At 42.3% G+C, this 22699-nt stretch overlaps 1 protein-coding gene across 6 annotated transcripts in view; it reads left to right on the forward strand.

Annotated features, from left to right (window-relative positions):
- Window positions 1-22699, forward strand: part of clasp2 (cytoplasmic linker associated protein 2) — a 376943-nt gene that overhangs the window by 6167 nt on the left and 348077 nt on the right. For all 6 annotated transcript variants that reach the window (XM_059984319.1, XM_059984334.1, XM_059984325.1 and 3 more), the window contains exons 2-3: window positions 5430-5508; window positions 22355-22458. In XM_059984319.1, coding sequence (XP_059840302.1) covers window positions 5430-5508; window positions 22355-22458 — 183 coding nt within the window. The remainder of the gene's footprint in view (window positions 1-5429; window positions 5509-22354; window positions 22459-22699) is intronic.

Consider the following 22699-nt stretch of genomic DNA (forward strand, 5'->3'; position numbering starts at 1 on the left):
GTCCATAGGTTAATTTTCTGTTGTAAAGTTCAAAATAAATGTGTTGTCAAAGTACATATATGGTACCATAAACACAAGACATTTTGAAGATGCTGGAAACAGGTCCTGACGAAGAGTCTCAGCCCGAAATGTTGACTGTTTATTCATTTCCATAGATGCTGCCTGACCTGCTGAGTTCCTCCAGCATTTTGTGTGTTTATATATACTATCTTGCAATTTCTTGAAAAAAGAATTGCAATGGAGTGTTGCGAAAACCTGTACATCAGCAAAGACTGACAAGCACTTGTATGCAAAAGAAAAACTACTGTACAAATAAAAATAATACTGAACATGATTTAAGAGTCTTTTGGAGATTAATCTGTAGGTCATAATCAGTTCAGAGTTGCAATGAATGAGGTGATCCAAGCTGCTTCAGGAGCCTGGCAGTTGAACGGTAATAATTGTTTCTGAACCTGGTGGTGTGGGACCCAAGGCTTCTGTATCTCCTGCCCTATGGTAGTAGTGAAAGGAGGCATGGTCTGGATGGTGGAACTCTTTTGTGGAGTTACCAGAAGAAGTGATTGAGGCCAGTACATTAAATACATGCACAGGGATGTAGGTTCTGTGCTGTAGCTGTGTTGTAACCAAAGCTTTGCATATGGAGACACAAGGATTATTGTTATTATTCCAGCATCTACAAACTGTTGAAGAAATTAAGGTCAAACAGTATCTGCGGAGGGAAAGGGAAAGTTGATATCAGAGTCCTGACCAGAAACATTGACTCTTTTTAGTTGGTATGCCTCCGCAGCTGTTGCTTGACCCACTGAGTTACTGCAGCACTTTTTTTTTAATGTTTTGAAGTTGTATTATAATGTATATCTCTTCACTTGTGTTACGTGTCCAAGCTAATAAAGACCTTAGAGCATATTGTAGGAGCAGAATTTTGCTCAAATCATGACTGATTTATTATCTCTCTCGACCCCATTCTCCTGCCTTCTTTCTATTACCTTTTTGATCATGAACCTAAGAACCTCCACTTTAAATATACCCAGTGACTTGGATTCCACAGAAATCAGTGGCAATGAATACTACAAGTTCACCAAGTATTCTGTATGTGTTGCCACCTTCAGAGGTCTTTGCAGTTTTGCACAAGGACCTTTTTCTCTGAATTTCTTGGGACCCAACCATTTAAGGTGTAGGTCACATTTTTAGACATTTGAAAACCTGTTGCTCTCATTTATCAGGAGTATAATCTATCTTTCATTGCACTGCTATTTATTGCAGCCTACAATGCTCCTGGTCAGTATCACCAATACCTGTTTTTCACGAATCATCTGTGAACTTGCTAATTATTGTTCTGACATTTGTATTCACTGCAATGTATCTTACACACAGTAAGGGTCCTAACACTAATCACAAGCTTCAAATCACAACAACAACCCTTGACCATCATTCGGTGCTCTCTGTTACCAGGCTGATTTTTGTAACCAACTCCCATGGCTCCAACTTTGTCTGACATGGCAGTAAATAATAGATGCACATTCTGCATTGATGACAGCACTACACTACTAAATGATGGTGTCCATGTACAATTTAGAGTGCCACTATAATTGATTGAAAAGGCAAAAATGTTTTCCTCCATTACACAGAGAATGAAATGCAAGACTGAGGAATTCTTGCTGGAAATGACTTAAGTATTGATACCATGTCTTAAAAGTATTAGTGTCTTAACACTCTTGTTCAGCAGAGAGAAAGATCTTTCTGTTTGTACTTGGCCATTCCAACTTGATGCATAATCAATCTAATCCTGTTTCCCAGCATATGTCCCTCTAAATTCTTGTCATCTATATCCCTGGCCATTTCATTTGACTCTTCACTCAACCCTGGAGCACATGGACAGCAAAGGTGCACACATCAGGATGCTGTTTATTCAATATTATAATTCCCTCAAAGCTAATCAATAAGCTTCAATACCTTGGTTTCAATACCTCCTTGAACAATTGGATCTTCAATTTCTTCACTTTCTGACCCCAGTCAGTTCAAATTGTCAACATCTCCACAATCTCCATAACTACAAGGCAGTGTGCTTATTAGGGCATGTAATTTTGAGGTGCTTGAAGGAAAGAATGGGGGTATGTCAAGAAAATTCTTTACACACAGTGGTGTGTACATTGAATTTCCTGCCAGGGATGGTGGGAGAGGTAGATACATTGGGTGTTTAAAGAAAATCTTGGGCACAAGGATGATAGATCCATTGAGGGCTATGTAGAAGAGATGGGTTAGATTGATCTTGGAGTAGGTTAAATGTTAGCATAACATCATGGGTCATAGGGCCTGTGTCTTGCTGTAATGTTCTAAGCACAATACTTGGCTGGCTGGTGGTGTAGTGACATCTGCACCAGACTTGGAGGCAAGTGGTTCCGGATTGAATCATGCCAGCTCCTTGTATGCTTCCCATCCTTGCTGGGTTGAGCATCAAGCTAGCAACTTGGGCTCTTAAAAAAGGGGTCATCAACCTTTTTTGCACTGCGGACCGGTTTAATATTGACAATATTCCTGCAGACTGGCTGACGGGGTGGGGGGTGTTGCGGGGAGGGGTGGTGTTAATCACGACTGGAATTTAGGTGATAAGTCACTTATAAGTGGCTAATACACTCAATTTTGTTTCTAAAAGGGTTTATCTAACGAATTTAATATTAAACATAGTGCATATTTTCCTCACATGAATATAGTGATAAGTCAATTATAACTCATGTATAAGTCAATAGCATCATAACATTTTAAGTAACGTTTGGATATTAAACACACAGTGCATATTTTCCTCGTATGAACATAGAAAATCATTGCAACACACCAGTGAGAGGTAAGGGCCGGAAGTCCCCGTACCAGTGCTGTAGCGGTCGCAATCCGGAGAGAGCGACCAACTGAGCGAGGAGTGCGGCAGGGTGCGCGCCTGTCCCCCTTGTAGATAGGTAGGATCAATCAGCCGACAAAAGTTTGGCTTGAGGGATGACTTTCGGTAGATCGCAGCAAGGTAGCTGCTCTACTACTTAGAAACCCTGAGCCTGAATTAGGTCGTCTGTGAATATTTTAGCACTGGGTTCCCCATGAACATTCAGTGTGGTAAACGGGTTTAGAGGCAGTGCCCATCTGTACGTGCTCCAGGCTAGTAGCAACGGCACTTCTTGCTGACCATGTGAGGCGGTCGGTTACCCAAGGCCAACCAGTGATCCCTGGCACTAGGGCAGAGGTCGGCAACCTGCGGCTCCAGAGCCACATGCGGCTCTTTGATCTCTGTGATGCGGCTCCCCGTGGTTTGTTAGCTTTTGAAATGTAATTCGAAATTTGAAGATTATGGTGATCTTGTACAATATGAAAACTTTGCAGCACATCCGAACCGGCTCACAATTAGCTACCGTTCCGACTAAGGGAGATAGCCTACGGGGGTTTGTGAGTACGTGTCTTTTGGAGCATCCGCGCCCACGGGGACAGGTTGAGGGAGGCTTTAAAGCAAGGCTGTTTAGTTCGAATAAAGTTACCTTTGACTGCAGTCTTTATTTTAGCGCTGCGTGTAGCACACCGCTACAACGTGTTTTTTATCGCTATTAATATACATCACAACTGCCAATGCGCGCCAGTGCGCGCTTTCTTTTAATTCTTCGATCCAAGGTAGGCTACCTACGGAGTAACCTTCAACCCAACGTCTTTTTTTCGGAGTTCAAAATGTTTTTGTTGCATGCAGAAATGTAATTTCGTTTTCTCTGCAGGAGTTCATCAATTTCATAAATGCAACACATTATAGTTTGTTTATACATAGCATAAAGGCAAAAAAAAACCCGTTGTATGCAGTGTTATTTCATTTTGTGGCTCCCAGTGTTTTCTTTTCTGTGGGAAATGGGTCCATATTGGCTCTTTCAGTGGTAAACGTTGCCGACCCCTGCACTAGGGTATCACTGCAGTTAGGCGACTGATGACCTTGCGTGGGTAATGACCTCACGTGTGTTCAAGTTCAACAGTGGGTGTGACAGGAAATGAGGGAAGGTGCAGCTGACTCATAATTTCATATCGCCAAATCATATTGTTTCCCCGTGGCCCGGTAGCATATGCTTTGCGGCCCGGTGGTTGGGGACCACTGTCTTAACAACAGACAAGTGCTAAGGAAATGGCAAAGGTTGCCACCCGATATGCCACAAGGTGCAGAGAGGAACAACAAATATGAACAATACTTGTACCAGTTTGTTTCCTTATTGCTTCAGCTGATTGCAGTTGAAAGAAAGTTTACTTGATTGGCACCTGAAATATACTTCTTGTCTTATGAAGAAAGGTTAGCGAGGCCTGGCTTGTATGTACTGAAGTTTAGAATGAACTTCAAGTCAAGTTGAGTTTGTTATCAGCAAAGTACAGTGAGATCTCGATACAATGAAAATAGGCCAGGCCCAGAGCACGGAGAATATACAAAAATTATACAAGAAATGAAGAGAGGAAAAGAGTGCAAAAAAGAAAAGCACAGAAGTCCAAGAGGTTGCCCATTGCTCAGGAGCACTTTGATCATTTCATATTTCATAGGGTTAGAGTTATGCAGGTCTGTTCAAAAACTTGATTGTAGTTTTTTTTTAAACCTGTTCATTTGAAACTTCAGCCGTTTGTACCTCCTGTCTGATCATAGCCATACTGATGGTGGGGATCCTTAATGGTAAATGTTGCCTTGAGGCAGTGCTTCATCCTATTAGAGGATGTTCTGGGCTGTGATGCTGCAAGATATAACATGTATAATCCTTAAGGATCTTGACTGGTTGGATGTCAAGAGAATGTTCCTGTTGAGTAAGAATCTATAACAGGGGGTTATGATTTAAAAATAAAAGGTCACCTCTTTAGACAGAAGTGAGGTACAGAATTTTCCCCATTTTCATATGTTCTTGGCACAGGAGAGATGGAACACACCTCTCAGTGGTTCATGAATCTCACTGATGCCCTTCATCATTAACCTTAAAATCTCTTTCAAAAGCATCGAATTAGTACTTTTGTGTATGGGTAATTTACAATAATTTGCGACTGAATTCACTATGACTAGCAAGCATGAGTGAAAGACCATAATTCAGGAGAAGAATTAGGCTATTTGGCCCATCTAGTCTGCTTTGCAAACCACTCAAATATGGTGTGTCACTTAAAATGGAATTATGCGTGAAATAGCCATTAATTTTGACTGAAATCTTTCTGAGATCCTTGTTTTGTAATGTGACAATGTGGATGAGTGAAATGGAGCACAGAGCATGAGCTCACAACCATTTCACATATCTTTTTTTGACTTGAGTAAAACCATCTATGAAATAAAAATGCTTTTATCTATTCATTTGTCTAAAAGAAACAAAAAGTAAAACATAATCAAAAATCCTTAATTAAGGACAGCAAAAGCAATGACTATGTCGTTGAACAGTTTTTTGTTATTACAGGTAACGTTACTTGGACTAGATGTTATAGGAGCACTTGTCAATCGCATGAAAGATCGTTTTAAACCCCATCTTGGAACATGTGAGTTAATCTCCTTGATTTTGAATTTGTTAATATTTTCAAGTCTGTTGGGATGAGTTGGTCATTGATAAAATTCAGTGATGAAAGTTAATTTTATGCTACACACCTTTATGGCCCTTCTAAATTCCTATTTTTGGTACCAGCAAGGTAGTATTTATTGACCATCATAAATTGCATTGAAGTGATTGATTGGATTCAGGTTATTGCAATGATATTGTGGAATTGTTTCAATTTTCTTCAAGTGTTGTTGAGTTGGAAATTCCAGGGTTTTTTTATTACAGTATTTCTGCAAGTTGTGATTTCCCAGAAGGGGAATTTGGAGCTCGCATAGGGTTACTTGTCTTGGTTTTCTCAATTTAACACTGGTGGAATGCATTCGGTCTGTAAGACAGTGGATGAACTGCAACACTTTCTACTAATAGTATTTCTTCCATCTTGGGTGGATATTTTGTTCAGCCTTTTGTATAGAATCTTACCAGATACCTTTTGGAATGCATCAGTGCTCTTTGAGTGACCATGTCGGTGGCTGACATCAGTGATTCAAGTTATAATATGACTAAATCCATAAGCACGAGAATCTACAGATGTTGGAAATCCAAAGCAACACACAAAATTCTGGAGGAATTCAGCAGGTTAGGCAGCATCTATGGATGCTGTTTGAGCTGAAACACTTCTTTAGGACTGGAAAGGAAGAGAAGTCAGAGTAAGAAAGTGTGGGGAGAGGAGGAAAAAGTACAGGGTGGCACATGATAGGTGAAACCGGGGAGGGGTGGTGGAGAGTTGGGAAGTTGATTGGTGAAAGGCTGGAGAAAGGGGTATCTGATGGGAGAGGACAAAAGACTATGGAAGAAAGGGAAGGGTGAGGAGCCCCACAGGGAGGTTAAGGTGAGAGAGTGAAACACCTCTTACTCTGACTTCTCTTCCTTTCCAGTCCTGATGAAGGATCTCAGCCTGAAGGGTTCCAGCATCTGCAAATTTTCTCTTATTTGAAGTTTGAGATCAGAGTTTTCCTTTTCCAAGGTAAGCTGCCAAACACCGCTGACAGCTCCATCTGCCTAAAGCGACTGGTTTTCAGGCGCCAATAGCTCACCTTTGCCCCTTCTCCTTTCAGTAGAAACGGTTCTGCAGGGGCTTAGTAGCTAAGCTACAGGTGAAGGCCAGGAGCTGGACTTGCTTGTCAGAGGCTACTTGACGTGTGGTTCCAAAGGTAGTCATAGCCGAAGGGTGGTAGCAGGGACGAGCTCCCACTGCTAAACAAATGCTCTTCATGTCGTGCATTTGCCTGCAAATGGCGTGCAAATGCTCTTCAGCCTCTGACAACCAAGTCCAACTCCTGGCCTTCATGTATGGCATTGTTCTTATGCCCGGCAGAGCTGTTCTCACTGACAGGATAAAGGGCAAAGGCGGGCCACTGGCTCCTTAAAACCAGTTGCTCTGGGTAGATGGGGCTCGTTAACCACAGATGGTAGCTCATCTAGGAGAGGGAAAACTCCAATTTCAACCCTCCACTGCCTTGCAGCAATACCCGCTCACGGGAAAGGCTTTGGGTGTAAACCCCGACGGGAAAAATCCGGAGTCGGAGTCCTGAAGGCGGCTGACCCCAGCACCGGCACGGCAACTCCTGCGATGCTGCTGGCACCAAACTGTTAATGACTTTCATCGTTCCTTTGGACCTGTCATCAGCATGGAGAGGGGGGGGTCCCACTGCGTGGGCAACAGATGGATCTCCATATCAACTCTGCCCTGTCTTGCGTCCTGGAGAGGCCACTCCAGCTTCGCTTTATAGCATCAGACAAACATGGGAAGCAGCATTTACCGGTTATAAGTCATAATGCTTGATTGGCGTAGAGCATGGCACCAGGGGTTGCTTCTGACGGTGGGAGAGACCTACATGTTTCACTGGAATGCTACTGCCCGCCTCAAGCTGTGCAACCCCCAACCAATAGGTGCGGTCCTGCCACAGTCAGTCTTCCTCATTGGGTGCGTGGGGATAATGGATTATTCCTCAAAGAGCTGACTGTAACTACTGCACCAGACAAGAAAGAAAACAAATCGAATAAGACAACACCCCTCAAGTTGGGATGTTGGAATGTCTGCACAATGATGACTAGACTTGACCAAATCCTCAAGGATATCAAAGATGCATGAGCAACAGCGGTCATTAACAATGAGCTACTAAGGCTCAAGGTAAATATAGCGACCCAACAAGAAACATGTTTGGCGGATTCAGGTACACTGAAGGAAAGGGACTATACTTCTCTGGCATGGAAAGAACCAAAACGAGCCCTGCGAGCATAGAGTGGTTTTTCCCGTTAGGAATTCTTGCAAAATGGTAGAGCCACCAGAAAATGGATCAGGATGACTTATGACTCTCCGCCTACACAGCAGTCATGGCCCAGTTTCTCTTGTCAGTGTGTATGCCCCTACCTTGAACTCCACCTCTGAGGCAAAAGACATATTCTATGATAAATTAGAAGCTGTTGTCAGGAATATTCCCAGTGATGAGCGCCTCATTCTCCTTGGTGACTTCAATGCCAGAGTGGGAGCCGATAAGGATTCCTGACCATCTTGTCTTGGCCACTTTGGAATTGGCAAATTCATGGTCTAAACATTGGTATTAACTAGACATGATCATCACCAGGCACTCTTTCACCAACTCTCTACTAATCACCCACTCATACCACAGTAGTATGCTGCAAGATCAAACTACGTCCGAAGAAAATCCACCACTCCAAACAAACTGGAAAACCTCACATCAGCGCAACAGAGATGAAACAGTCAGAAAAGGTTGACCAGTTTGCCAGGTCAGTACAGGGTGCTATGACTACCTCCTCACAGGGAGATACTGCAACAGAACAATGGTCATGAGCATGTGGAAAATGGCCTTTGCACATGAGTACAAGAGCAAGGAAATCCTTTTGCATTTGTACGGGGCCCTGGTGAGACCACACCTGGAGTATTGTGTACAGTTTTGGTCTCCAGGGTTAAGGAAGGACATCCTGGCTGTAGAGGAAGTGCAGTGTAGATTCACAAGGTTAATTCCTGGGATGTCTGGACTGTCTTACGCAGAGAGGTTAGAGAGACTGGGCTTGTACTTGCTGGAATTAAGGAGATTGAGAGGGGATCTGATTGCAACATATAAGATTATTAAAGAATTGGACAAGATAGAGGCAGGAAATATGTCCCAGATGCTGAGAGAGTCCATTACTAGAGGGCATGGTTTAAGAATAATGGGTAGGTAATTTAGGACAGAGTTAAGGAAAAACTTATTCTCCCAGAGAGTTGTGGGGGTCTGGAATGCTCTGCTTCGGAAGGCAGTGGAGGCCAATTCTCTGGATCTTTCAAGAAGGAGCTAGATAGGTATCTTATGGATAGGGGAATCAAGGGATATGGGGACAAGGCAGGAACTGGGTATTGATAGTAGATGATCAGCCATGATCTTAGAATGGCGGGGCAGGCTCGAAGGGCCAAATGTTCTACTTCTGCACCTATTGTCTATTGTTATGACTCTGTTAACATGCATTGCAGTCTTAATGATTTGTAAATCAATTTACCCGAGGGTAATGAATCTTCCAGTATTGTTGTCTTCTATTGCTATTTGAATTATTCAGGTTGTCATATCTGTGTGTGCATTGTACTGGATATTATATTGGAGATAATTATCCATATGCTAAACCATAACATGGCCCAATATATATTCCTGATTTATGTTACTTATACACTTACAAAATATATATTTCTGATTTAGGCACATTTTGGCCTCCAACCTGATGGCATAAACATTGACTTCTCAACCTTCTGGTAATGCCCTTCATTCTCTATTCCTCATACCACTTTCCCTCTCTCAGCTCATCTCCATGCCTGCTCATCATCTCCCCCTGGTGCTCCTCTCCCTTTATCTTTCTTCCATGGCTTTCTGTCCTCTCCTATTAGATTCCCTCTTCTCCAGTCTTGTAACTTTTTCATCAATTAACTTCCCAACTTTTTACTTCACCCCTTCCCCACCTCCCAGTTTCAGCCATCACCTTGTCCTTCTCCCTCCCTGCCTCACCCCACCTTCTGACTCTGGCTCCTCATCTTTTTTTCTTCATCCCTGCTGAAGGGTCTAGGCCTGAAACATCGATTGTTTACTCTTTTCCATAGATGCTGCCTGGCCTGCTGAGTTCCTTTAGCATTTGTGTGCATGTCTGAATCCATACTGGATTCTTTTGATCATTTGCTAGTCTAGGTTTCAATAGGTATATTTAATGTCAGAGAAATGTGTACAATGTACATCTTAAATCTTTTTCGTTGCAAATATCCATGAAAACAGAGGAGTGCCCCAAAGAATGAGTGACAGTTAAAAGTTAAAACCCAAAGCCCCCCCAGCTCCCCCTCCCACACACAAGCAAACGCAAGGCAATGATCCCCCCCACCATCAGAAAAAAAGCATCAGCTCCCTCCACTAAGCACTCAGGCATGCAGCAAAGTGTCAATAAAGAAACAGACTTTCAGTACCCAAAATCTGCTCATTTACCTGGTCATTTGACGTGTTTCAGTCTCGCTCTCGTGCTCTGTCTTTTCTCCTCACTCCCCACCCCCCCCAAGGAAGAAGAGGTGTCCTTGTTCCACAGCAAGAGGCGAGATATAACAAACAACTCACTGATTTATGACACACAATTGCTAGTAGCTAACACGATGTTCTGTGTTCTCCTGTGACACTTCAGTCAGGAGCACAGCCTAGAATCAGCACGCCCCATAATCACGAAAATCCGGAACCCTGAAGGTGCGCTGGCCTTCCAGGCCACATCCTTGGGATATCAAAAAGTGGCCGGTCATGAGGCCCTGAGAGCAGGTCCCATTCCCACAAAGAACTGAAGTCAGAGTGTAACTCCAGGTCAGGGTGTTCAAAAGAATCTTGAAAAGGAAAATAAGATGTATCAAAGATAGAAGTAGACCGAAGATGCAGGAAAAAGAGTCGCCATTTAGCATCATCTTGACTTAGCTCTGCCTCTGTGTCTAAACGCATTCTAACAACTTCAGCAAAGGTGTTTGATTAATATTATTTACCTTTGTTACAGGAGTAGCCCTTTGGGGTCCTCATGTCTGCTCTGCCATTTAACAAGATCATGGTAATTGAAGGTGGACAGTGCCATTGTTCCTTTAATACCCAGAAATTCTATTGGTTTGTTTGTAAATACAATTAATAATGAACCATGATAGCACACAGGCCGTGAATTCCAACGATTCACATTCCTTTGAGGGATTGTTCTTCCTTTCAATCCTAAATGTCTGCTGTTTATTTTGAAATTATGACACTCTCCACCTCCCAAACAATTCTAGATTCTTTATCAAATGGAAATATCCTTCATCTACCCTGTTGACCCATCTAAAAATCTTGTGTGTTTCAAGGAGGTCAGATCTTATTCTTCTAAACTCCAGGGAATACAGGCCTGTCTACTCCGTCTCTCTTCACATGACAGATTGTTCCCCCAGGAACTGCAAGTGAATTTTCATTGCACACTCAAGCTATTTTAGGTAATAAGGTCAAAATTGTACGGCTGGTAATGTGGTCTCACCAAGGTCCTTCTGTTTGAAAAGTGAGACGTGGTCATTCTTGTACACCATTCTTTTTGCAGGAACAGCCAGCTTTCTAATTGTCTACAATGCCACATGTCAGCATTCAAAAGACTTATAAGGTCATCCAGTCTCTTGAAACATTAAGATTTTCCTGCTTTCTGCCTTAAAAGTAAATCAGTGTTTCTATTTCCTCTATCGAAATGGACAATCTCCCCTTTTTTTTTACATCTTGCTCCATCAGTTATGTTATTGTTCAATGTTTGTTCTGTATTGTTCTATATTTTTTGATTATTCAGCATGACTTGCATTCCTACTCTATTTTGCATCATCAACAAGCTGTTCTGTTTTGTCCCTCCAGAACAGTCTATAAAGGTTGTAAGTAGTTGGGGTTCAAACACTGATCTCTGCAGTACCCCAGTGGTTACAAGCTGCCAGTCCAAGGAAGAACTGTTTTATTCCTGGACAGGTTTTCCCCGCAATCCGAAGGTAGAGCGTTCCTGTGAAACTGTTTGTAATCCGAAATGTTGTAAAGCGAAGAAGCAATTACCATTAATTTAAATGGTAAAAATTTTTGAGCGTTCCCAGACCCAAAAAAATAACCTACCAAATCAAAGCAAGTAACACACACAACCTAAAATAACACAAACATATAGTAAAAGCAGGAATGATATGATAAATTTACACCCTATTTAAAGTAGAAATATTGTAGGTACAGTGTAGTTTCACTTATCAAACTTGGGAAGGCAGTGAGCCAAAATTGATTTGGAGAAAAAAAATGGGCACGTACACACATACATATGCATGTACTCACATATGCACGTACACACATGCGCAAACAACTGCCTATACAAGGCTTCACAGTCATTGTAGTCTTTCTTGGGGTAAACGTGCCTATAAAGCGAGCGTCTTTTTTTGTAAAAGTGAAAATCCTTTGGTTAGCGAAAACGGGTACTAATGTAAGTCTTTTGTAACAGCGAGTTGTCGTTAAGGGGACGTCTGAAAAGTGGGGGCCACCTGTAATTTGCTTTTTACCTGCCAAAAAACTGAACAAATTATTTCCCTATATTCTGTGAGCTCCCATCCTGTTCACTGACCTGCATGCTCCTGAAAAATGTTTGATAAATTCTGGAGCATTAGTTGTCATTAAATATTAATTTGGCCAGTCCACTTCTTGCTGCTTTGACTCTGGCTTGAAACCCAAGCCTGTGTTTCCAGTTTCAGTTACCTGAAAGTATTTTCACATCTTGGCCTGTAACCAGAGTTCCCTCATCAGGCATGGGCTGGCAGGGCTTGACATAAACTGCAAAGCCTGACTTGCTCCCTAAACATCTAAATTTCCAAATAAGACTGAAAGACATAGGAGAAGAATTAGGCTATTTGGCCCATCATTAAATCTGTTGCTTGTTCTGATTTTCAGAACTTAAAAAGAATCTCATGGATAGAACACTTGGATTATAAACTGGGATCTCAAAGGAAAGTTCTGAAAGTTGTATTGCTTTTGAAATCCAGAAAAAGGCCCTTCACCCTGATGTCCTGTTGACCAAGTCTGTGCCAATCATATTTACCTGTACATTGTATATAGCCTATTCACCATGGGGGTTTGAGAAAGCTAAAATATTGTGAAAGTACCTGCCTCTACTACCCATTCTAGCAGCACACTTTGTAATCCATCTGTTATCTGAGGTTTTTTAAAAAAAAACGTTCTTATTCAGATCCTTTGAACTGCCCTTTAATCTGAACTTGTGCCCCATATTTCTGCGATGGGGAGGTGTTACCTTCAATGTACCCTGTCTAAGTTTCTATTCCTCTATCAGGTCGTTTGCTCATTCTATCCAACCTCCATAATATAGGAGCAGAATTAAGCCAGTTGACCCATTAAGTCGGCTCTGTCATTTCATCACGGCTGATTTATTATCCCTCTCAATCGCATTCTCCTGCCTTCTCCCCGCAAGTAAGACCTAAGACATGGGAGCAGATTCAGTCTTGCCTCATAACTGAAACGTACCATTCAAGACAACTCCCGACTGAATTTCCTTGGTGTTTTGTCCAGTGCAACTATATAATTCCAATAGTGTGGTGTTCTTGTTATGACTTAACTATCGTTTTATACAATTAGCCCTAAATTCCTGCTCTTAATTATTCATGCATATTTGAAGGCAAATGTCCCAAATATTTTTCTCATAATGCCCCCTTCGCAGCTGGGTTTGGGACCTTTCTGTGGTGGAGTTTAATGTCCAGTTGAGACTAATATTGTATAAAGGTCTGATCTTCCTTTCAAAGTGAGGATACCTTTGCAGTAGAGGAAGGTTCACCAGATAGTTTCCTGGGATGGCAGTTGTTTTTATTTTTGGGAGAAGAGATTCATGCAGACAAGGCCTGAGCTTAAACAGATGAGAGTTGATCTTAGAGAAAATTGGGAAGTTCTTACAAGGCTTAACAAGATATTTCTGCCAGCTACAGGCATCTTGAACCAGAGGTGATAGTGTCAAAATACAGGGTTAGCCAAGCAGCACAGAAAAGAAATACACACTTAAGCACACAAAATGCTGGAGGAAATCAGCAAGTCAGGCAGCATCAATGGAGGGGAATAAACAGCATCTTGAGACAAAACCCTTCAGAAGGACTGGAAATGAAGGGGAAAGAAGCCAGAATAAGAGCTTGGACTGAGAGGAAGGAGGACAAACTGCAGTTTGTTTGCCTAGTGGATTCTGTATCTTTGGAGTCCTCAAACAAAAAAGGACATGGAAGATCACTTTTTCAGTATTTTCTGGCAATTGACATGCTTTCAGGAAAGTGAGATAAATAGAGTGGATAGTAAATAACATTTTAGTGAATAACCTAAAATGTGTAAAAACCATAAGGGGCATAAATTAAGGATGAGGACCAAGAGGATTACAAGGGATCTGTGTAAATTTTCACCTTGACTACAATGACTGACAAGGTGGTGGAGGTAGGAACTCTTCAACATTTACGAAGCATCTGCTCAAGCACTCAAACCCTGGGGCATAAAGGGCTGTGGTTCAACTGCTACTTAATGGGATAATATACAGGTACACTTGATGGGTACTTGATCAATGGTTTGTTTCTTTGTTGTGTTACTCTGACATTTACATATTCAAGGAATTGAAGATGTGAGTTTAAATCAGCAAAGTGAAGCTCTGATAAATAATCAGTCATCGCTGTGGTGGCAGAGCATACATAAGGAAGTCAGTATGACTAAATGGCACGTTTCTTGAGGGTGTGGGCACTGAGCACAAATCCTTGGATGTAACTAGATTTCTTAAAGGTTATAGAGTCGTTGAGTGCTACAACACAGAACTGTCTGCCTACCCAGTTTGCATCAATTTTTCTGCCTTTTGTATACCTGGACCGAGACCAAAGTCCTCCATATCTCTCTAATCCATGGTCCTTTCCAGACTTCTCTTAAATATTGCAATTGAACTCACATGCATCACTTCTGTTGGTAGCTCGATCCACACTTGCACCAACCTCTGAGTGAAGAAATTCCTCCTTGTGTTCCTCTTAAATATTTTACCTGTCACTTAAACTTATAACCTTTCTTTCTAGACCCACCCAACCTCAGTGGAAAAAGCCTGCTTGTATTTACCGTATCTATACTCCTGATAATTTTGTGCACCTTTATTCCCTTTATTCTGCAGGGAATAAGGTCCTAATCTATTCAGCCTTTCCCCTTTAATCAGGTCGACAAATACCAGCAACATCCTTGTAAATTTCCTCTGTACTCTTTCAATCCTATTGAAATCTTACCTGTATGTAGGTGACCAGAACCACATAAAATACTCCAAATTAGGCCTCACCAACATCTTGTACAACATCACAACTCTTGTATTAGATACTTTGATTTATGAAGACCAATGTGCCAAAAGCTTATTTTATGACTTTATCTGTGATGCCACTTTCAAGAAATTATGAATCTGTATTCCCAGATCACTTTGTTCTTCTAAAGTGCAACATCTCTTACTTGCCTGCATTAAAGTTCACCTGCCATTTCTCAGTTCATTTTTCCTGCAGGTTCAGATCACTTTGCTGGCTTTGAGAGCCTTTTTTGCTGTTCACTGCAACCTCAATCAAGAGCATGCTCAATAAAACATAAGATCCTAAAGTTCATTGATAAAGTTAACTGTTATCTAGCAGCACTCACTCACTAATAATCAATTTACATTTGCTAAAGCCATTTGACTCCAGACCTCTTCAGAGCTTTGATCCAAAAATTGACAATGACTGCCCTTGATTTCAAGGCAGATCTTGAGTGGTGTCAAGTAACACTGGTAAAACCCAATTCACTTGGCCTTCAGGAAAAGCGTACTGCAATACTTGGAGTTTTATCTTGCACAAGAGAATGTGTTTGTTGGAAGTTAATGAAACCAGCCTGAGAACATGATGACAAATTCCTCTAAGCAATGCCCTTGGCCCAACCTGTACTGACGTCCCTTGCATTGTAAAATCATGTGGGAATACTTGCTCATACTGGCTAATATTTGGTTGCACTGGCAAATTCACAACAAATGAAGCAGTCTGTGATGGCAAGTAAGTAGCATGGGCTGCTGTTGCAGTATTTGCACCTTAAAAGTGCAAGGAATTGAATAGACATAAGAGTCTATTCAGCTACTTTTTCCAAATGCTGAATCCAACATGATGGAAAACCCATGGCTTTTGGTAAGAGGAGTCTAAAAGCAGAATATTATCTAAATGGAGAAAGATTACAGATACGTGAACTACAGAAAGACCTAAATGTACTTGTGTAAAAGTTAGAGAGATGCAGCTGGTGGTTAGGAAGGCAAATGGCATTTTGCTCTTTGTTGCTGGAGGGCTGGAATTTAGTAAAATTAGTATTATTGAATTGTATAGGGTAGTGTTGAGGCTACACTGTCACAGCAGTAAACCAAAGGTAAAGATGGTGCTGGCAAGATGCAGTGATGCTTGACAGACAATAAGCAAAACTATTCTATTAATTGCACTTTTTCTGGACTACAATCACTGCAATCACAGCCTATGATTTCCCCATTCAGTGTTGTACTTTTGACCCGTCTATATGACCTGCCATTTTTGCAATATCCTGAAGGATTCAGCAAATTGCGCTCTTGAAACGGCAGGTATTGCCACAGTGGCCATTACTGGAGTGAACTTGGGGCTGGATCCAAGCAGCAGGGCTCAGGGCCGTGAGTGAAAAAACAAACCAAAGTGGACTTGGGCGGGATCAAAGTGGCAGGGCCTAGGCCAAAAATGACCCGATGTTTGGCTGATTTAAGTGCTGAGCCTGATTTTTAAAAAGATGAAGGCTGGAGGCCAGTCTTCAGCTCGCTACTCCGAAAGGTTTACTCACCTCAGTGCTGAACTGGCTTCATGGCTGTGGCCTGCAGCCATCAGGCTTCTGGGCAGGCTTCATTTTCCTCAGCACAAAACTGACTCTGTTGCTGTGGCCTGCAGCTATTGGGCTCCTGAACCAGCTTCACTTGTTTCAGCACTGAACAGGTGCCATGGCTGTGGCTTATAATCACTGGGCTCCTGAACCAGCTTCACTTGTTTCAGCACTGAACAGGTGCCATGGCTGTGGCTTATAATCACTGGGCTCCTGAACCAGCTTCACTTGTTTCAGCACTGAACAGGTGCCATGGCTGTGGCTTATAATCACTGGGCTCCTGAACCAGCTTCACTTGTTTCAGCACTGAACAGGTTCCATAGCTATGGCTTATAATCACTGGGCTCTTGGACCAGCTTCATTTGCCTCAGCACCGAAATGGCTCTGTGGCTATGGACTCACTTGTGGAGACTCTGCAATTTTTCTCTGTGATGATATTTGTTTACTTTTTATTGTTTGCGTGACTTTTTTTGGTTGCACATTGGATGTTTGGCAGACTTCGTGGTTTTTTTAAATGGGTTTTATTTTAGTTTGTTTTATGGCTGCCTATCAGCAGATGGTTCTCAAGGTTGTATATATTATTCATACTTTGACAGTAAATGTACTTGAACATTGCATAGTCTCTTGCTTATGAAAGGACAATTGTTGAAGTGAATTTGATGAAGCGGCTCCTCGGATTGATGTCAGCCTATCAAAGAAATTCTGCCCAATGTGGAACTGATGCAGTCTGACCGGTCTTTCCTGACAGAGTGGGTGAACTGAAAACGGACATCACAAGCCTATTGACAGCTTGTTTTCATGATGATCATGATGCCTTCAATGATAAAGAGCTACTATTATATAAAATTGTTCTTGCAAGTCTATTTTTGAGCCAAGACCTGCTTGAATTGTGTTACATATAATCAGCTTCAGAATTTGAAGTCCATCTCTCCCAAGATATTGAACTCTTCATATGGGGTGGCCAGGGAGGGGTAGCACAGCTGGTGAAGGAGCTTGGCAGAGAGCAGCTCCTTTTGAGAGCAGCTCACTCACCTTTGGTCCCCTCTGGACGTTCAACACTCACATATGGCTCAAGTAGCTATTTGCATGTGACGACGGTCACACTGCAATGCCACACCTCGACAGGCATGCTAAAACAGGTGAGGGTAGCTGGCAGCCTCAGACTCCGGTAAAATAGGGACATGTCTGTCCGAGCATACACAGTCAGCTTCGGAGAACTGGGTGGATGAGATATATGGTGAGATCTAACAGCTAGAAAGGTGATACTGCAATCCTCTGGGGAGTGAAGGGCATGACAAGCCACAGAAGGCATCAGGGTTATCCACTGTAACCAAGGAAGACCCCAGTTTGTGACACTTGCTTGTACCTGGACTTTTGGGGTCAAGAGAGTGGAACTGCCCCAGTACAATGGCTTTTCTACTTCTAAAGACTCTCCTGCACAGGTTTCCTGTCATTGCTGGACACAACGAATAACCACCACTACTCGGGAATTCCGACTAAGAGCAGTCCTATATTTGAGCATGACTTTAAGCATGAAAAGACCACACCCAGTAGTGGGTGCTCTGGAAAACACAATCAAGATAAATGTCGCTGCATACCACCACGTAACTAACGGTAAACTGGGCAGTTTGAGGACAAAGCCAGAGCCATGCTGATCCAAAATACCTTGTTCCCGAACTTCTGCATGGAGGAGCTAAAGACAACATATTCAAGACCCTAAGACTGTTTTTTGCTAATGCTACACTGGTGTAGTGTGGATGTGAAGATGGTTGACTGTCAGCTTAACACTTCTGTGAAAAAAGACTTAAGCATATTGAAATTGGCCTGTAATGAATGGTAGCTGGGCTGTGTGGGGCATTGCACCACATCAGGACCTGCAGAGACTTGTAAGTGATGTTTCATGTTCAGATGTTAATCTGGATTTTAAAGTTCCACCCACAATTAAGATTAACTTTGTGTTAGTAACTTGGGAGTAACATCTAGTCATGAGCCCATTGTCATTTTTCAGTAATTCTTAAATGGAAGGGAGAGTTGAACAGATATGTTTGCACAATAAAACCCAATACATGAAAATGATGTCGGCATCAGAATTGCTGTGGAGTACTTGGGTAGCCATCAGCAGGTACCAGATGACCTATGGAGAAGTAGCTGCCTGTTCTGCTGGAAAATTGCATACAGGTCGACCTTCACTAATCCAGCACCATTGGGACCTGAGGAGTTCCCGAATAGTGAAAATGCTGAATTACAGAAGGATTGCATTAAGCAATAGCTAACCACCTCATCGTAACTTTAAAATATGTAAATCAGTACAAGTTAGATAGTAATGCAACAGAAATATTAAATGAGTAGCAAATAAAATTTTAATAAAGTGATATTCTGTACAGGTAAATGTACAGGAATTAACTTGTACAGAACAGTTGAGCACTTCCACTTCTAAAGTGAAGGCGCTTAATATACCTTCAGGCAAAGTTACATGTCTGCAATTGTGGGGTTGTCAGGATCATCAACATCTTCATATTGAAAAATGATTGAAGCATCAGGATCTGGTGCTGAAACTGGCACAATAGTTTCTTCAAAAAATGTTTCTTCAACAAACTCTGCCCCTGCTTCCTTGTCTGCTGAACATTTTTCACCACACACTGCACAAAACTGTAAGCCATGATGCTGCTTGAACTGATGAAGCCAACCTTTACTATAGTCACACTCATAATCTAGTCCTAGACAATAGACAGTAGGTGCAGGAGTTGGCCATTTGGCCCTTCTAGCCAGCACCACCATTCACTGTGATCATGACTGATCATACATAATCAGTACCCCGTTCCTGCCCTCTCTCCATATCCCTTGACCCCGCTATCTATAAGAGCTCTATCTAACTCTCTCTTGAATGCATCCAGAGACTTGGCCTCCACTGCCTTCTGGGGCACAGCATTCCACATATCCACCACCCTCTGGGTGGAAAAAGTTCTTCCGCATCTCTATTCTATCCCTTATTCTTAAACTGTGGCCTCTAGTTCTGGACTCACCCATTAGCGGGAACATGCTTCCTGCCTCCAGCGTGTCCAATCCCTTAATAATCTTATATGTCTCAATCAGATCCCCTCTCATCCTTCTAAATTCCAGTGTATACAAGCCCAGTTGCTCCAGTCTTTCAACATATGTCAGTCCCGCCATTCCGGGAATTAACCTTGTGAACCTACCGCTGCACTCCCTCAATAGCAAGAATGTCCTTCCTCAAATTTGGACACCAAAGTTGCACACAATACTCCAGGTGTGGTCTCACCAGGGCCCTGTACAGCTGCAGAAGGACCTCTTTACTCCTATACTCAATTCCTCTTGTTACAAAAGCCGGCATGCCATTAGCTTTCTTCACTGCCTGCTGTACCTGCATGCTTGCTTTCATTGACTGATGTACAAGAGCACCTAGATCTCGTTGTACTTCCCCTTTTCCTAATTTGACTCCATTTAGATATTGATCTGCCTTCCTGTTCTTGCCACCAAAGTGGATAACCTCACATTTATCCACATTAAACTGCATCTGCCATACATTTGCCCACTCACCCAACCTGTCCAAGTCACCCTGCATTCTCATAACATCCTCCTGACATTTCACATTGCCACCCAGCTTTGTGTCATCAGCAAATTTGCTAATGTTACTTTTAATCCCTTCATCTAAATCATTAACGTATATTGTAAACAGCTGCTGTCCCAGCACCGAACCTTGCGGTACCCCACTGGTCACAGCCTGCCATTCCGAAAGGGACCCATTAATCGCTACTCTTTGTTTCCTGTCAGCCAGCCAATTTTCAATCCATGTCAGTACTCTGCCCCCAATACCATGTGCCCTAATTTTGCCCACTAATCTCCTATGTGGGACTTTATCAAAAGCTTTCTGGAAGTCCAGGTACACTACATCCACTGGCTCTCCCTTGTCCATTTTCATAGTTACATCCTCAAAGAACTCCAGAAGATTAGTCAAGCATGATTTTCCCTTCATAAATCCATGCTGACTCGGACTGATCCTTCTACTGCTATCCAAATGTGTCGTAATTTCCTCTTTTATAATTGACTCCAGCATCTTTCCTACCACTGACGTCAGACTAACGGGTCTATAATTCCCTGTTTTCTCTCTCCCTCCTTTCTTGGTAAGTGGGACAGTATTAGCCACCCTCCAATCAGCAGGAACTGTTCCTGAATCTATAGAACATTGGAAAATGATTACCAATGCATCCACGATTTCTAGAGCCACCTCTTTAAGTACTCTGGGATGCAGACCATCAGCTCCCGGGGACTTAATAGCCTTCAGACTCAACAGTCTATCCAACACCGTTTCTTGCCTAATATAAACTTCCTTCAGTTCGTCCTTTACCCTAGTTCCTTTGGCCACTATTACATCTGGGAGATTGTGTCTTCCCTAGCGAAGACAGATCCTAGTTCTTCATAAAACACTTTTGCTTGTTCCTTCACCGTATCTCCAGTTAGTTCAACACCTTCACTTACATGAAGATTAAACCACGTTGTCGGCACTTTATCTAGTTCCAAACTTCTGTCTTTCACTATTTTTCTTATGTACATCTGTTTCTTTGTGCCACTATCAAAAAAAAGCTAGAGATTTTCTTTCTGTTTCTTTATATCGTACACTGTGGAAGAGCCAATGTTGTAACACTCGCACAAGCTTTTCACCGAAACACCACTGTCCTGTTTTTTTTCAAGATTTCAACCTTGTCTTTAATGGATAATGTGCGGTGTTTTTACTTCACAGCACGAGGTGCATTTCCTTTACTCACTAGGGCTATAATTGGGGTTAAAAAAGAGCAAATTGTAGCAGTGTGCTACACGCAGCACTGAAATTATGACATGGAGTCGGTGAGCTGTTGTTGCAAAAAGAGATTTATTCACACTTCGCAGCCTCGCTTTAAAGCCTTCCTGATCCCGCCCTCCCCGGGCGGGAATGCTGTACGGGGTGCGTATTCACAGTCCAGTCCCATCCCACATGCAGACTTTTCCCCTTGCCGGTGAAGCAGGCTTGGTGCCCTTTTTGCGACCAGCCTCAATGCCGGCACGCGCCGCTTTGTGAGCCGGTTCGAGTGCGCTGGGAAGTGGGTTGCCACAAAATGATATTAATAAATGCAGGAAAACAAGCAGGAATCGCCTGTCTGTGCTTTCAAGAGCATGCCAACACGTGAACAGATCTAGCACAACCAAAACAATATGCAGTAGATTGGTACGGTGGCTGGGAAATTTGAAATCAGTGCCGGATTATCGAAGGAACTATATTACAGATAGTCGGATTAGTGAAGATCGACTGTACCAGAATCTGGTTTATTATCACTGGCATGTCATGAAATTTGTTGTTTTGCAGTAGTACAATGCAATACCTAATTAAAAATCACTAAATTGCAATAAATATTTTAAAAAGGGCAAAAAGAGAGCAAAATTATGAGATAGTGTTCATGGACCATTCAGAAATCTGATGGAGGGGAAGAAGCTGTTTTTAAAATATTGAATGTGCGTCTTCAGGTTCCTGTACCTCCTCTCTGGTAGTAGTCACGAAAAGAGAGTGTATCTTGGATGCTGAAGGGATCCTGAATGATGGGGCCGCCTTTTGAAGATGTCCTAGATGGTTGGGAGGGTTGTGTCTGTGATGAAGCTGGTTGAATTACAACTGTGAACATGAAAACCAGACTATAGTCAACCTTGTAAACAGATGCCCAAAACATCTGCCACACCCAAAGTTTAGTTTCTAAGTTAGAACGTAATTACTTTGTGATGTAAACCTTATGCAGTCTAACTAGCTAGGTGGCTTTAAAATCTCAAATTCTTTTGGCTAATGAGCATTGAAGTAAACAGGGATATTGTGTGAGTAATATTGGCCAAGATTGTTCACTTTTGCATGCTTTGTTTTTCCAGTGCTACCAGCACTTGTAGATCGGTTAGGTGACACCAAAGATCAAGTCAGAGAACAAACACAGAGCCTTCTTCTCCATATAATGGACCATGGTGCATCACCCCAGGTATGTTGTTAATTCACTGGGCTTTGCCATCTGTGATTAAACTATCAATACACATCAGAAAAGTAATATTTGTACAGGTGGAGCTGCCCTTATCCAAAAATCCAAAATCTGCAACCTCTGAAATCCAAACATTTTTTGAATGTTGACTTGACAGCACAAATAGAAAATTCCACAAGGCACTGGGAAGGTTCCCAGGTGAAGCGCAGGTCTCTGTGCACCACAGACAGTGACCTCACATAGG

This window comes from Hypanus sabinus, chromosome 1 (genome assembly GCF_030144855.1).
Source record: "Hypanus sabinus isolate sHypSab1 chromosome 1, sHypSab1.hap1, whole genome shotgun sequence".
In the NCBI taxonomy this organism is placed as follows: Eukaryota; Metazoa; Chordata; class Chondrichthyes; order Myliobatiformes; family Dasyatidae; genus Hypanus; species Hypanus sabinus.